The sequence below is a fragment of the Melospiza georgiana genome, chromosome 8 (assembly GCF_028018845.1).
Source record: "Melospiza georgiana isolate bMelGeo1 chromosome 8, bMelGeo1.pri, whole genome shotgun sequence".
NCBI classification, from domain to species: domain Eukaryota; kingdom Metazoa; phylum Chordata; class Aves; order Passeriformes; family Passerellidae; genus Melospiza; species Melospiza georgiana.
In genome coordinates this window covers 11,011,305-11,026,688 of record NC_080437.1, presented here as the reverse complement: position 1 = coordinate 11,026,688, position 15,384 = coordinate 11,011,305, and the positions used below count along the sequence as shown (strand labels likewise).

Here is a 15,384-nt window from a genome sequence, read left to right as displayed (position 1 = left end):
AAATGGTGGGTATGGATGGAAAGTTTCACAAAATGAGCAAGTGCAACAACTTGATTTGATGAAGCTGAAATGAAAAACATCCAAAATGTCCACTAAAATGGCATTCCTCATTAAAAATGCAAATACAGAAGAAGGAAGAGGGAAGCTAATAAGAATTAAGAACTGTGCAATCATAGTACATAGTTTTTTAGTCCCTCATACATTATGATGTTACCTGTCACTTCTTTCTTTTTATGGCAAACAAGTAAGTTTTACTTTACCAGCTCTGAAGGAAGTAAAGATTCCAACCCCAAATGGGAAGCAGCTGCCAAGTCCCTTTACCTATGCTTATCCCTTTAACTAGGGAAACACAGTGGTTAAAAAACAAGCACTCACACTTCATATCCAGGGAAGTTTAAAGGATAAAGTTCTGATCCTGGAAGCTGTTCTATGCAGTTCCCCTCTCCAGGCAGCTCTGAAGTGACAAACTGTTTAGTGGGCATCTCAGCTTTCCCTGGAGCATGCAAACATGGAGAAGGAAGCTGGCCATCAGCAGCATTCTCCACTGCTTAGCACTGCAAAGCCACTGACACAACAGTGCTGTCATGCAAAGCTTTTCCTTTCCAAACAGAGCCCAGCTTCTTAAGACTTTGAGTACAGAAAAAATGAAAGCCCCTTAAAAATGTCTTGACTCACATTCACCTTTCAAGAATGAAAATTTCACTCTTGCAGCCAACATCAGTATTTTAGAAAGATGTGGGGAAACTTTACCTTATTCTTTCAAATTCTCAATAGCTCATCTTTTATAAATCAAAATACAGTTTAGCAGGGACTGAAGCTGTTCTAATGTAGAAGTTATCTAGGCTTTTCCACATTACACTGGCTTTCCAGCTCCATGACAGAAATTTGCCACCATGCTCCACATTAATAAGAGTACTCATGATACTTCAAGAGTAGCTCTAGCCCATTATTTTAAAAATTAAGTAGTGACTTAGCTCAGGAGCTGGATGTCCAGAGCAGAACTACTGGCAGAAAGCTTGCCACTGATCTTTGGGATTAGTCCTGCTTTACAAGCATTGATGCAATAAGGGGTTTGAGCTTATCAAAGTCTCACACCTGAGAAGTCAGAGCTGCCTCCTGGGGCTCCTCTGCTGGACACAGGAAGGCCAGGAACAGCCCAACTGCAAAGTCTGTATTCCCCAGAGGTCCTCTGGAATTAGCAATCCAGGCAGTCACAGAGCTAATAAAGTCACCTTCCTCCATCTTATCTCAATTTTATGCTCTTTTACAATCTAGAGTAGGAAAAGAAAATAAAAACAAGTCTAAGTTCAAGAAAATACACTACTTTAAACAAGCTGATCTGACATTCTCAGCAAAAAAAAGCACAATCATATCTACACTGGCATATTACCAAAGAACCCACACCAATCCTAGTATTTATTTTCATTGCTTGTTGAGTAATAATTCCACCTTACTTAGCATTTCAGAAATTTTTCTAACCAAATATAACCACAGGTCAAATTATATTACCTGCTCTTCACCTGCCATCATGCAATTTGCTGGATGAAGTTTTGCTGAAAGACTGACTTCTTTTCAGACATATTAAGCATACAGTGTGAAAACAATTGAAATGAAATCTGCTGGCAGAACACAAATGTAATGTATTTGACAACTATTCCTTTTCTCCAAATTGACCCATAAAAGTAGCTTATGGATGAAGCCATGGTTAGTCCTTGTTAATCTAAGAAAACTTCTAATATTCCTCTAATACTAATTTCTCTGAATTCTTTTAATTCAACAGAACTGACCAAAGCTTGCATAATTTCTACTTTTCATCACCTTCAACATAAAATTAATGAACTGCAGCTCCACTAGATCTCACTACTTCTGTTCCTAGGCATGAGTCAAATGAATATGCTCTGAAAATGATAAACATTCATGTCAAGAAGTATTTTACTTATCACTTTGGAAAATAATCAAAGACTTCCCTATATTTCTTGAAGAAAATCTAGTCTGACAGGAAAGAAACTGTATGAGTTTAACAGAAAAGCAAATTTCAGGAGTTTCTCTTTAAGAATACATTCTGCCCATACTCCTTAACTTCTGGCCTATATCAATTCAGGTATGAGGACCTTACAAGTTTGTACAACCAGCTCAGTTCCAAGCAATGCTCAATGTATTTGTTCTCCCCATATTTTTAAGGTGTGGGGAATAGATTATCATCTGTTGGGTTCTTTTGGTTTTTGTTTTTTTTTTTTAATGGGAACTGAGGCAATGAAAAGTTTATTTGCTTGCACAGTACATGGAACCACATGTGGAACTCAGTGAGTGAATCTCACACACTCATAACTTAAACACTGCACTGCCATTCCCCAGTGCATAATCCTTCACCTTTTTGATAAGATACACAACTACCCTTTTCACCTCAGCTTTTCACCCTACCTCTTGAGATTTTAACAGTCATCATCCCTGATTATATGATTTCTATATCTACAATTCTCTCTTCCTGCAATATGAGATTTATTATCCTCCTCTGCTTTTGTTCCTTACTTGAACTCTCAGGTACTGGTTTACAAGCACAAAATAATCAAATGATTCAAAGTCAGGATTAACACAGGGCATCTGATAGAACTATTTTTTTTTGTTCAGTTCCTGAACCTCATACACTATTTGAAGGAAGTTCTCTCTTATCTTATATTGTTCAGAACTCACCCACACAATCACCTTCCTCCACTTTAGTTTTCAAAATGTTAAGAATTACTTTAAGTCCTGAGGCAGTGCCCTATATTCTGTATTCTAGTGTGACTTTAGGACTCTGGGAGAAAAAAGATGAGTGCTTTGCCACATAACAGACATTTTTTCTTTAAGTTCACAGGCCCATTAACTTCTTTAACTTACATAACCTTCACTGAATCAGCCATCTAATAAACAAGAATAAATTGCACCTGAAACTGAGTAACATTAATGGACTTGCACTCAAGCATGAGTTCAGTGCAGGTGAGGGGTAAAGTATTTAGGGAGAAGAGAACAGTGAAGGAGAGTGGCTTCTAACTCCATCCTTCACCTACTCATCTATTACTTTGAGGTTTTTGGTCACATAAGGAACAAACTCAATTTCTGCTTAGGCAGCCCAGTGTTACATTGGTGTAAATGCCACAATGAGAATGCAGCCTCAAAACCCAAGGTGAACATCTCAGCATCCTCTGTTCAAGAAAGCTGACCTCTAATGAGAACTGAACAATCTAAAGGCATACATGATTTAGATTGCCATTCAGTGTTCCTTGACTAAAGAACAACAGCAGGCTTATGTGAAAGCTGATGAGACAAAAGAAACCAGGATAAGCTTTTACGACTTCCATGGTGATTTTAACTCATTTAGTCAGAAAACCACAACACAGTAGCCCTTCTGAAACCAGAAAATCTCTTACTAATGGTATGCAGGGACCCTACCTTTCCAGTACTTCAAAATAAGCTTAATTTCAACCTACTGGCTTTCAAAGGAAAAAAAAACAAACAGAAGAGATGAAGTAGAACAGGTAAGTTAGTCATTGCCTTGCCAACATTTGCAAGATTAGACAGTAAATAATAATCACAAAAAACTACATACAGTGTTTTCAAAAATTGTTCAAGTGTGCTCAAGGAGGGACAATTTAATTAAAACAGAAATATTTCCTTTTCTGACCTATTTTCTCATTCTGAGATTCCTCTGGGATGAACTATCCAACAGTGATTTTGTGCTGGATCTCTACATGCAGTGGGCACCATGAAGAATCCTGAGGTCTGTGAAAGATGACCAAGAAAAGATATCACATGTACACTTTTACATCCAGCATAACCAGCTATTTCTTCCCCTCCAAGAAATCCATGTGTTGAAAAATACCAGCCAATGTACTCCTGGAGTTTGCTGATAATACCAATTTTAATTATACCAACAGATTTGAATGGTAATTCTTAATGCTCTATATCTGGGCTTCACCCAAAACATATTTCACAGAAGATTTAAGCATCCAAATATATTTTAACAATCTTGATTTCCATAGCCACTCTTGCAAAGTGAAAGAGGGTAAAGTTGATTTTGCTAATAGAAATGCAAACAAAAGCACTACAGGAGACTAGTATTCTCTAGTTCATAAGAGCTTTAATGTTTGTTATTTAAACAATACACATTACATTTATGTCAACAACTTCTGACTATGAATTGAGTATTAAACCAAGAAAAAACTGGTTTGCAGCCTCTGATGCTTTGATTCCAGGCTAGAAAGATTTTGAGTATAATTTTCAGCCAGACAGCCAAGGACACCAAGAGTTGCAAAAAAGATCCATTTCAATTGTAAATGTTACTTTCAAACAATTCTTATTTCACTCCTGGCAAATCACTTTCTACTGATATTTGCTATGCTAAATGAAGTAGACAGGAATTTTCTAAAAAACATAATTTCCAGGAAATAAACTGACTAAAGTACTTAATTTCCCCCCTAACCTTATTTAAGAGAACAAAGCTGGCATGCTCACAATGCATCTGTGGAAGATTTATGCCTGTGTATCTATCAGCTTTCCCATCACCAGCTTTTTCATCAGCTCATTTCAAACACAAGATGAGAATCACAAATATTTCAGGATTGGGTAACTGTACCATGCCCTCTTTTGTCTCTTCAATTAGAAATGAGGGAATAGCCATCAAAAGCTAGAGATTATGGCACAATGACACAAACCAGCTGCTTACACAGCTTGTCACTGATACAGGAATTGAGAAAGGAGAAGCCTTCACACTGACCCACAAAAGCCTCTATCACGAATGGCCCATGATGGGAAGGTCACTGAAATCAGATTAATTTGTCACTGACTTCAGCAAGCTTTGGGTCAGACCTGCTGCCTCCAGAGAGTTACTTTTTGTCCTACTCATCTGAAAACAAGAAGTGGTGTTGCAGGGATAACAAAGCACATTCAATGTTTATCAGTTAGATTATTTGGCAACACTCATTATCAATATACTGGCAGTAACAGTGGAAAGCATGGCACTGAGAACTGCTGTGTATCTATAGACTGCCTGACCAGGAGATGAGGGATCCTGTATACATGAAGAGCTTTTTATAACTGCTCTGTCACAGAGCTGAAGGAATCAGCTGGCAACATCAGTCATCATGCACAGCAACTATATAAACAGATGGACACAGAAAGTCTTTAAAGCTAACAAACATAAGCACAACCACTTTTTGTGACAATTAGAAATATTTACTGATGAAGTATTTATCATAATTTATTCAATATTTTGATTTCTGCAGCAGAATTATTAAGAAGTTAGAAGCTCAGAAAACTGCTCTGTACCACTTATTGAGGATTTTCCCAAGTACATTTCACTTACAAATTAGGAATCCATGTCAAACTCACGTCCTAAATAATGGGCTAATAGATCTGCTACCAGAGCTTCTGGAAATGTAAAGAAAAACAAAGTCTTATGTTTGATTAAATAATAAATTTAAATATTCTTTTGCTCAGCTACAGATTATTTTTGTAGCAATGCCTCAAGTAAAAAAATCAAGACTCACACTAGCCTAGTCCCTACTAGGCTAAACCTAGAACTTCCTAATTGCACAATTTTGAGTTTCACTCCCTACTTTTACACTGCTATAGACAAGCAAAAAACATTACTATTCACATACTAAGAAAACTATAGCAGCTTATTACTTGAACTTAGCAGTCAGGAAAAACTTCAATTTAATGCAAAGGAATACAAAGTAATTATTAAATAATCAGATCACAGGTACCTAAGAATCTCATTAATAAGACAAAGTATTGAAAGGTTTGAAGCCCTTATCTCAAATGGAAATAATCTGAATACCTCTTCTCCAATTTTGCAACACTGCAGAAAGCACATCTCAAATTTGCAACATGTGCAAATTAACTTCTGCATCCTGCCTGGAAAACCACCAAATTCAGGTTCTTTTTTCTCAAGGCAAAAGGAGTAAATGAAGAAACCTACAAGTCTGCTCTCCAGATCTGCCATGGCTCAAACACAGCTGAAGCTATTTATAGAGGAAAGGCTCTAAACCAACAGATCTCAGTACTGGTATCTCATGCTATCAGTAAAAAGGCTTTTAATAAGCTTTGGTAAACAGATGACTGAAATGAAGATTTCTAGTCAAGTGTTCATTTGGTACAAGTGCTCATATAGGCAGTCCCAAATGAATGGAATCTTCTGCATTCACCTGTGGCAGCATCTCACAGGGACAGCAACAGCAAAGGCAAAACTGCTCCACACATCCCAGGTCATTCCTGTCACATCACCTCCTGGCTAGGCATAAAAAGGGATGAATATCATCAAGGAATATGGCACTTAGAGTACAACAATTAATTCACAAATTTTGAATTAAAATTAAGATCAGATAACATTAATCTTAGACCCTTTAATCTGTGGTATATTTGTTTCACTTAAAAATACACCTTTGAAAGCACAAATGCTGTAGCAGCATTACCTCCCATTTCTCTGAAGACTGAATGCTGGTACATTCTCCTGCAGATAAAGAAATTGCCATCTCTATTTTCACAGCCCATGCCAAAACCACTTAAGACATTAAGTTTTTACTTTAAAGCATTGCAAAGGTAGAAAATAAAACCCACAGACCTGAGAACATTTCAAGACAAAGATGTGGAAAATAATTTGATTTCTATTTGGTACTATTTTAGTACATTTTCCCACAATACACAGGCAGGTCCCATGCAGAAGGATTTCTGTGAAGTCCTACACACTTGTGGCTTGTCTTCATGGTCTCCATTTAACACACACACACACAGGATTTTAGCCAAGAGGTGTGTGAACAGCACCACACTTAGCACTCCTGTCAGATTCACATCCTGCCAGTCACCCAGCAACTATTATGCAACTGTCCAGAGATCTGTTGACTCTGCAGAGGCTGAACGGTTTCTACAGCAGTTTGGGGTAAGAAAATAACCCCAGCTCTCACCTATTTATTTACACTACCAAGGTCTACATAAAGCAGCACAGCATAACATATAAGCCCAAGAAAATAAAATGGGCTTTTATTTTTGCAGTTTCTGGTGCAATGAGGAAGGGAAACATAAATGCTCACATAGGCAATCCAAAGGCAAACAACTTGCTTCAATTTGTACTTGGAATTTATCTCAAGCAATTCTTTAAGCAAAGGCACTTTGCATAAACTGTCAAGTGCAATAATGTGGTATGGCTCACAACTTCAAATGAAATTTTCTGAAACAAAATTCTGTAATTCTATCTGCAGTTATTTCAAAAGCAATTTGACTTCCCAGAAGACAGTTTAGCACAGAAAGGAACTGGTCCTCTGTACAGATCCACCTTCCTCCTGAGTGTGGTGTCTGACAGAGGCTCAAACTCTGCACTGGAGGCAGCCCCAGGGTTACCCTGGCTGTGAAGGGCTCAGGCAGACAAGGCAGAGGTACCCAGAGCCCTGGCAGGATCCCTGATTTGTGGTTTCTTTGCTCCTCCTCATCTGCTCTGCTCAGCTGGAAACAGGACTGGGATGTGAGCTGGGAACAGCCATTCCAGTTTCTGAGGGAATTCAGCACCAGCACACCCTGGCAATGTTTCAGCCCCAATAGCTAAATAGTACTTTAAATAATAAATTAATTAAAGCAGGAAGTATTTGATACTTGTCTTAGATCCCTTTCCTCAATAAAATTTTAGAATCCAACACAGAAAATTACTCCACTTGCTATGAAATTGCTAATACACACCTTAAAACAGTAGATTGCTTTAGGAAGGCACAGTACAGTGTTCAGTACTGTTCTTATCCATAATGAAAATAATCTGTTAAAATTTATATATAAGATATTTTAAAAGCAGCCTACAAGAAATTAAATCAAGTTGTTTGTCTCCCTGAGCTATACTTCACAGATTTTAAATAGAAACTGATACCTGTCATGTACACACAGTTGAAAATGACCTTGTTGCAAAGTCCATAAATAATACAGACACTTCCTACCACACAGGTATTGAGTTTTCTCTAGTTACCTCTCTCCTCAGAGCTAGTCCTAAGACCAAAACTTCATATGAAATTAATGAAGTTAGTGAAGCTCCTGATTGTGAGGACAAAAACCTTTTAATCTTTATCTTTTCACCCACCCCAGCAATTTTGTTTTTACTGATGCTACTCCAATGTGAATCTTCTCATGGGACCCCATATGAAATATGAGAGTAAAGAAGATACAGTGCCTCTTTTATTATTGCAATTACCCCTTTCATGCCTGCCAGAACTCATTCTGAAGCATGCCATTTTTCATTTCTTCTGGCAAACTGATTTGATTCAACTGCTCAGTGCCTAGCACATAAGAATTCTGGAAAGGGGGGCACAGACAGTGTTGTAACTCCTGCCTCCAGAAAGGACTTGAATCAAACAGGAATTTGGTACAGACCTGCTGAGTTTGGTAAACTGCACGCATTATTTCAGTCAAAATCCATGCCAAATAAAACTCCCCAGTTATCTTATCTCCTACCATGTTTAAAGACTAAGAAATCTAACATGCTGATCTAGTTATTCTCAGCATCCAACACACAGCTTGTTAAATATTTTGCCGAGTTCCAGTCTTGTTTAGCAAGGAGGGCAGGTATGGTACAGCCACTGCTTCAAATACAGTGTGTGACTGAGCCTCTGGAGAGATCCACGTGGCTCCCACATTGTCATGTCCCATGCTCAGCCCCAAATGCCTCCACAAAGGTGTGCTGCAAACAGGCTGGCACTGCAAGCAGCTGATAATTGAGTGTGCTCCTAAATCAGAGAGAACACAGCTGAAAGCAGCACAGGAGCAAAGCACATTAACCTCAACTTCTACTTCTACATGCTTGAGCAAACTGGCTAATCACATTCTTCATTTAACCTCGGTGCTCCTGCAATGATATTCCAGCCTACAGAACAAGGTGGAAATAATTACCTGATAAGGACTAATTGCCACAATACCGCCCATCACCTTCTTTCCTATGCATTTACAGCATTTAAGAACTGGTACAGAAACTGAACTCTAGCTAATGAGAACACACAGGTGACTGAAATCAAGTAGTAGCTCAAAGCTGATACAACCACTGAGAACACTGCAGTTCTATGAACTAAAAATTAAGACATAAATAGACCATAAACCACCTATACTATGGACAGAAAACCAAAGCAGTGAGCTTGTTTCTGAAGCCCTGTGTGAACATCTAAAGAACAAACTGGCCTGAGAACCAGCTCCTTCCTTGACTTTTTGTCCCCCATATCACTAACAATGATCTTTGTTCTCTAGAGTACAATTATAAACCATCTTCATTACAGATAAAAGTTAAGGACCTTATTAGTGGTCCTTAAGAGAACTTCTTCAGATTCTCAGGACAGAGAGCAACATGAAATCAAGATAAAAATAGAGCATCAATTGCCTGAAGAGTTTATGTGAGTTAAAGAATCTGTGACTAATCTCTCTGCTGACAAATACACACAAAAGTTAAATTACTTTCCCACAAGCCTTGTAGCACAGCCCACAGTGGTTAGAGAGATTCCCACAGCGATAAAGGAACTTCCTGGTTATTCCAGGCTTAGGGGCATTGGTCTCCCACAAGCCTACAAGAAAAAAAAAATACCCACTGTGTTTTCCAATTAGCAGCCCAAACTAACAGAAAATCAACAAGCCACTTAAGTCTTCTAAAATAAATTCAGTGCAATAGTACAGCACGCTGTCTCTCATGCTCTGAAAGCAGACCTTACTCAATTTAAAGCAATATTCTTAAGAGATGCTGCCTGAGCTACATTTAAAAAATGGACTTGAATGGACCAAAAGCTCGCAAAACGAAAACCAGTCGAGCGGATAAAGTAGATAAATCTCAAGGTCCTTTCCAACCTCAGTGATCTAACGGTTCTGTGAGAGCAGCCATGTTAACACCTTTACTCGAAGCCTCTGTCCCCTCACGGCAGGGCAGTCACTGACCACCCGTGGAAGAGCGGGGTTCTGCCACAGGCGCCTGTCCCCGGGAGCCCGAGCGCTGGGCGTGAGCGCGCCCTCACTCGCGCTAACAGCGGCCCCGTTTGGCACGCGGCTGAGGGCGGCACGTGAAGGCAGCCCGGTCCCGGCTCTCCACGGGCAGCAGCGCAGCCAGCCGGCGCAGGGCCCCGCGGCCCGGGCGCTTGGCAGCGGCTGCGCTCCCGGCGGGGAGGGCGGCGAGCCCGGCCTCACGGAAAAGGAACGGGAAGGGGAAGGGGCGGCGCGGCGGGCGCGCACTGCGCAGGCGCGGCCCGGCCCCACCCGCCGCGCCCCCTCCCCTCCACGAATCCCGCCGGGGGCGGCGCGGGGCGCGGGGCGCAGGCGCGCTCGGAAGGCGCGGAGAGCTCCCGCCCCCCGCGGGCGCACCGCCCCCCCTGCAGCCCGCGTTTAAAGGCGGCGGCGGCGGCGCCCGGCCCCCGGCCCCTCCTGTGACAGCGGCTACACCGCTCCGATTCTCGCGTCTGGCGGCCGCCGCCATGTACCGCTACTTGGGGGAGCTGCTGGCGTCCCGCCTGGCCGCCGGCTCGGTGCTGGCGGGCTCGGAGCCGGGCGGGCCGGCGGCGGCGGCCGGAGGGGCAGTGGTGGCGGCGGCGTGGGGCGGCGGCCGGTGTCCGCGGCGGCACTACTGCGAGGCGGCGAAGAAAGAGGACGACCCCAACTTCTTCAAGATGGTGGAGGGGTTCTTCGATCGCGGCGCCAGCATCGTGGAGGACAAGCTGGTGGAGGGGCTGCGCACCCGCGAGGGCTTGGAGGAGCGGCGCCACCGCGTCCGCGGCATCCTCCGCATCATCAAGCCCTGCAACCATGTGCTCAGCGTTACCTTCCCCATCAAGCGCGACAATGGCGAGTGGGAGGTGATCGAGGGCTACCGGGCGCAGCACAGCCAGCACCGCACGCCCTGCAAGGGAGGTGAGAGCCGCCGCCTCGCCGGGCCCGCCGAGGGCCGGGCCGCCCCGCCCCGCCGTGCCCCCGACCAGCCCCCCCCGTCCCGCCGTGCCTGTGCCCGCCCGGCCAGCCGGGGCAGCTCGCTGTGCCAGCCCTGGTATCCGATACCCGAGCAGAGGCAGGCGCAGGGCGGTTCCTCCTCAGCCCTCCGCTGAGGCGCTCCGCTGTCCCGGCCCCGCGGGTGACCCCGGGCCGGGTGTCACGGCCGCCGGTCGGGCCTTCGCCGCTGCCACCGCCGGTCTGGCCCTAGGCATGGCGAGGAGATCCTCGCCTGATTTTCACTCAGACCTCCATAGTGTTTGTAGGAAGAGCGGGGAGCTCCATGCTAAAAGTGCCTGCTCGAGTCGAGCCGAGCCGCTGTCACTCAGCCGGCTGTGTTGGCGAAAAGCTAGTGCTCGCACAGAAAACATCCCTAGAGGAAAATAACAAGTTTTAATAACAAGCTAACTGTGTTTCCAGTTACCGGCTGGATACATAGTTAGGCAAAACTGATTTTTCTGTAAGTGGTTAGCTCTAGGTAGGGGAGACATGCTGAGGGACCCGGAGGGTGAATCCCACTGGAGCTGAGCAGAGCTGGGCTCTCGTGGGATCGGCCGTGATCTCAGAGGAATCAGACTCCCTTTTAGTCTGGGATAGATGGCATTTCCTTGAAAAACAAATACAGATGTCCTTCAGCATAACTTACTCAGGAGCTCTGATCTTTGTGGATATTTGAATATTGGAAACCATGTCAGGTCTGTGACTCAAACCAGAGCTTCTGTAGTCTGTAAACACGTGTATTTTTTTTTCAGTAAATAGTAAATAATGGTGGCTACAGAAACCACACAATTTCTTATAAATGAAGTCGTCTAACTTCAAGTCTAGATTAGGAAGGATGTTCTTAGGTGAATGTGTTTGTGAGAATCAGTTCAGCTGGTATATATATGACATGAGGATTTCTCTCTGCAGCACAAATAGTGTGTCCTGTTAATGTGATTCCTAACATTCCAAAATCAAATATCTAATGAGTGTCCTGTAACATGCTAAATTCTTACCCAAAAGAGGCCAACTCAACTTTTGGTTGTTTACTTGAAGCAAGAATTAGCATGAGACTCCAGCCAGCATGGGCGTGGCTGAAGTTTACTCTGTGTGAATCTACTGTTCTATACCATTGCTAGAATTTCTTTTAAAATACTGATGGATATCACACTGCTGTTGTATTTCTGCCTCAGTTAAGTTACTCTTTGCTGCTGCTTACAAAAAGTCCTTTGCTGTACACTCTGTGTTACTCTTAAGATCCTGCTTGCATAACAAAATGCAGTCCAGTGGCAAATGAAGTAATAAAATAATATAGCTTCTGATACTTCACATTAGTACTGCTCATAAGTGAAGGAACTAATGTTTACCAACAAATAATTATAAAATGCATTGTACATGAACAAACCTCACAAACTGGGTGATTGGACACTGTTCTGATGCCTACATTTCTAAATCCTCACCAGAATTTCTTGATTTTCAGTGGCATTTGTTATGCCTGTCTGCACTCACACTGAAGCAAACACTGGAGCACTCACAGGCAATTGAAAATGACAGCTCAAGAAAGTAGGAAGTCTCAGTAGTTTGTCCTTTTCTTCTTGTGCTGTTCCCCACCCCCTCTGAATTTAGGGAAGGAATTGCAAATGATATTTCCTTTCCATTCTTAAGGACAGAGATCATTAATGGATTTCACCTTCTACTGCTCTCTAGGAATTTGCTCACTATCAGGTGACAGATCTGAATTGGTAGTAAATTTAAATGGGAGGCATGATAAGCAAAGATCAATTGCTTGAAACCGGATATGAAAAAGGTAAGGGGAAGTAGAACATTTCTACTTTTATGACAAGGGAGTGGTAGAGATATTTCTGCATTTATAGTGCACTTGATCCACCTGAAATGCAACAACAACTTGAGCTTTTGGGGATTTTTGAACTAGAATCCTAGTACAGTCCACAGGAATAAAAGCACAAAGTCCAATGAAACACAACTCCATATAACAGAATGAAATGGGGAGACTTGCTGAAGTGAGTGTCCCACACACTGTGGACCCCAGAGGCCAATGCAAGTAATCCACACCATCAAGAAACAGCAAGGGACTTCTAAAAGGGTGAGTTGACAAGTGGAAGGCTTGCAAAGACGTTGGGAGGAACACAGCACATCTTTTCACATGCAGAATTGTGACCTTTAACTTTGTGCTTCCTGAAAAGTAAAATTTGGTAAAGCAAGGTTACCCATTCTGCCTTTTTTCTTTGGTCTGTGTGTGTATTTGGTACTAAGAAAGAAATGGTGTTTAGTTACTGCTAGGTGATTGCAAGTAAGTGGGGATGCTTTGTCATGTCTATTGTTCTTTCAAGGAGCATTGTGCTTTAAAAGCTCATCTCTTATATTCCTTGATGTTTACATAAACTGAAGGATAAGAGATGCTGGTTAGAGAATATTAAATACTGTTCTGTATGCAGATCAGACAAATGATCAAAGTACACTTTAAGATTCAAGTAGGAAATGCAGGAGTACAAAAGTTTTTAGGTCTTTTAAAGGCTGTCCTCCTTTAATTGTTCCTAATTTTTTCAGTACATTCATACCAAAATACTTCATTAGCAGTTGTGTCTTCTGTATGCCTTTCTGTTTATAAGGGCATTTACAGATTTAACCATGAACTAATGAAGAATTTATACTGTAAATCAGATTTTAAAATCTTGATTTAAGTGCCCTAAACTTGGAGGCAGCTTAATTACTCAAAGAAGTGTCTAAATAAACATTTTAATTAAATGCACTTTAGCAGCACCTTCTTATTTCTACTAAATGTTTGCAGTTAACAGTATATAACATTTAGATGATGTTCCTTCTGTCAGAGGTATCTTCAATTGCTTTGCCTGCTCATTGTCTTCTGGAGTGAAACCTCAATCCCCATTTAGTGGTCCAGCCCAAATGTGAAAACTGCCAGAACCTAAATGCAAGGTTTATTTATAAATCTCACATATGCATGCAAATGATACCTGCTAATAGAAACCAGCAGTTCCTTGACTAGTAGTCATTCCATACCTGTTCTATGCTGGCTTCTCTTTTGCCTGCAAAGTAGAAATATCTCAGTAAAGTAAATGCCGTGAGAGGACTGCTTTGAAAATACAGCTCCTGAGTGGGTGGATTACTGTAGCCTACACAGCTGCATGAGGGCAAATCCAAGATCAGTCTTACATTTTTTGTATAGGCAAACTTCTACACCTTGGTGAGAAACCTGACTGTTGTATTTCTATTCAAGAAGTACAATGCTCTTAATAGCCTAATTCTAACAATCAAAAGCATTGTTAATAAAAATGGGAAGTTATTGAAAGGCTTTTCCTACTTTACTCTCTCCCCTCAAAGCACATGTAAGAGCACAAGTTAGCTTGGTTGTGTTGGACGTAGCTGTCACTACATAGCAGTGCAAGTGATTCTTCATCAGGTGAAGAAAAGTGCTTTTCTAGAAAAGAAGCATGAGGTACTGAAACATGCTGTCTTTTCAGTTTACAACTTCTGGTGGTTTTCCACCTTATTGAGAGAACCCAGAAATAACACTTGTTGAATCTTGTGCTGCTTACCTATTTAATTGTAGAAGTTAATCTTTAATTCTGCTTTGGGGGTTGCAAACTTTTGCAAGTTGAGAGAAGGTAGTGATTCTTTTCCTTAGCAGGGCTTCTCTGCTGTACTTTAGCAATCTTTACAGAACCATCATGAACATCCCCATTAAAGTGCTAGGTCTTGCAGTATGTCCAGCATGCAAATCCATTTTTTAAGGACTCCATTTTCTGCAATGAAACTGTTTGCTACAAAGGAAAGATCAGTTAGATGCCTCCTTAGCCCACTGAGAATATGGAATAATTCTTGTGTTGGAGCTTGTGTGTTGGAACTCGTGTTGCTTGTGCTCCAAATGTATTTATACAACTGGACTGATGCTGCCTGGTAGGTGGAGTAATGCTGTGGGTCACATCACTCTTTCCTTTGCTGGTGTGGTGACTTGCATGCCAGTGGCCAGTACTAACAGGAAACCACAGCTGCTCTCTTCACTGCACTGACAGCTGCCTAAAGAAGTAAAACAAACCAAGTAGGGTACAGGAAATGAGATGTCTGAATACAGATGACTGTTGGAAAGTACTCTGGCAGTCCCTACTTAAAATAATAAATTCTTCTAAATAATTTCAGCAGGTTCTGTGAAAGGTGTAGAACTGGATAAGCTACTTTTTATGTGGTTGCTGATGGCTATTTATCATTAATTGGTCCATTTCAGAAAACAAAATGAACTTACTGAATTTTTACCTGCTTAGTAGTATGGAAGTGATTCTATTTCTGTTAGGCAGCATTTATAATGGGAATTATGCTGTGAAGTAGTTTCAAAGCTTTTTCAAGCCTTTCCATGTTAACCAGCTGTCCAACAGGTCTGTTATAAATGAAACCAAATGAATCAGAGCC

The 15,384-nt window shown here is 41.7% G+C and overlaps 1 protein-coding gene across 1 annotated transcript in view; it reads left to right on the top strand.

Annotated features, from left to right (window-relative positions):
• The first annotated feature begins 10,439 nt into the window (after positions 1 to 10,439).
• GLUD1 (glutamate dehydrogenase 1) overlaps positions 10,440 to 15,384 on the top strand; it is a 28,889-nt gene continuing 23,944 nt past the window's right edge. The window contains exon 1 of the mRNA XM_058029641.1: positions 10,440 to 10,887. Coding sequence (XP_057885624.1) covers positions 10,455 to 10,887 — 433 coding nt within the window. The 5' untranslated portion in view covers positions 10,440 to 10,454. The remainder of the gene's footprint in view (positions 10,888 to 15,384) is intronic.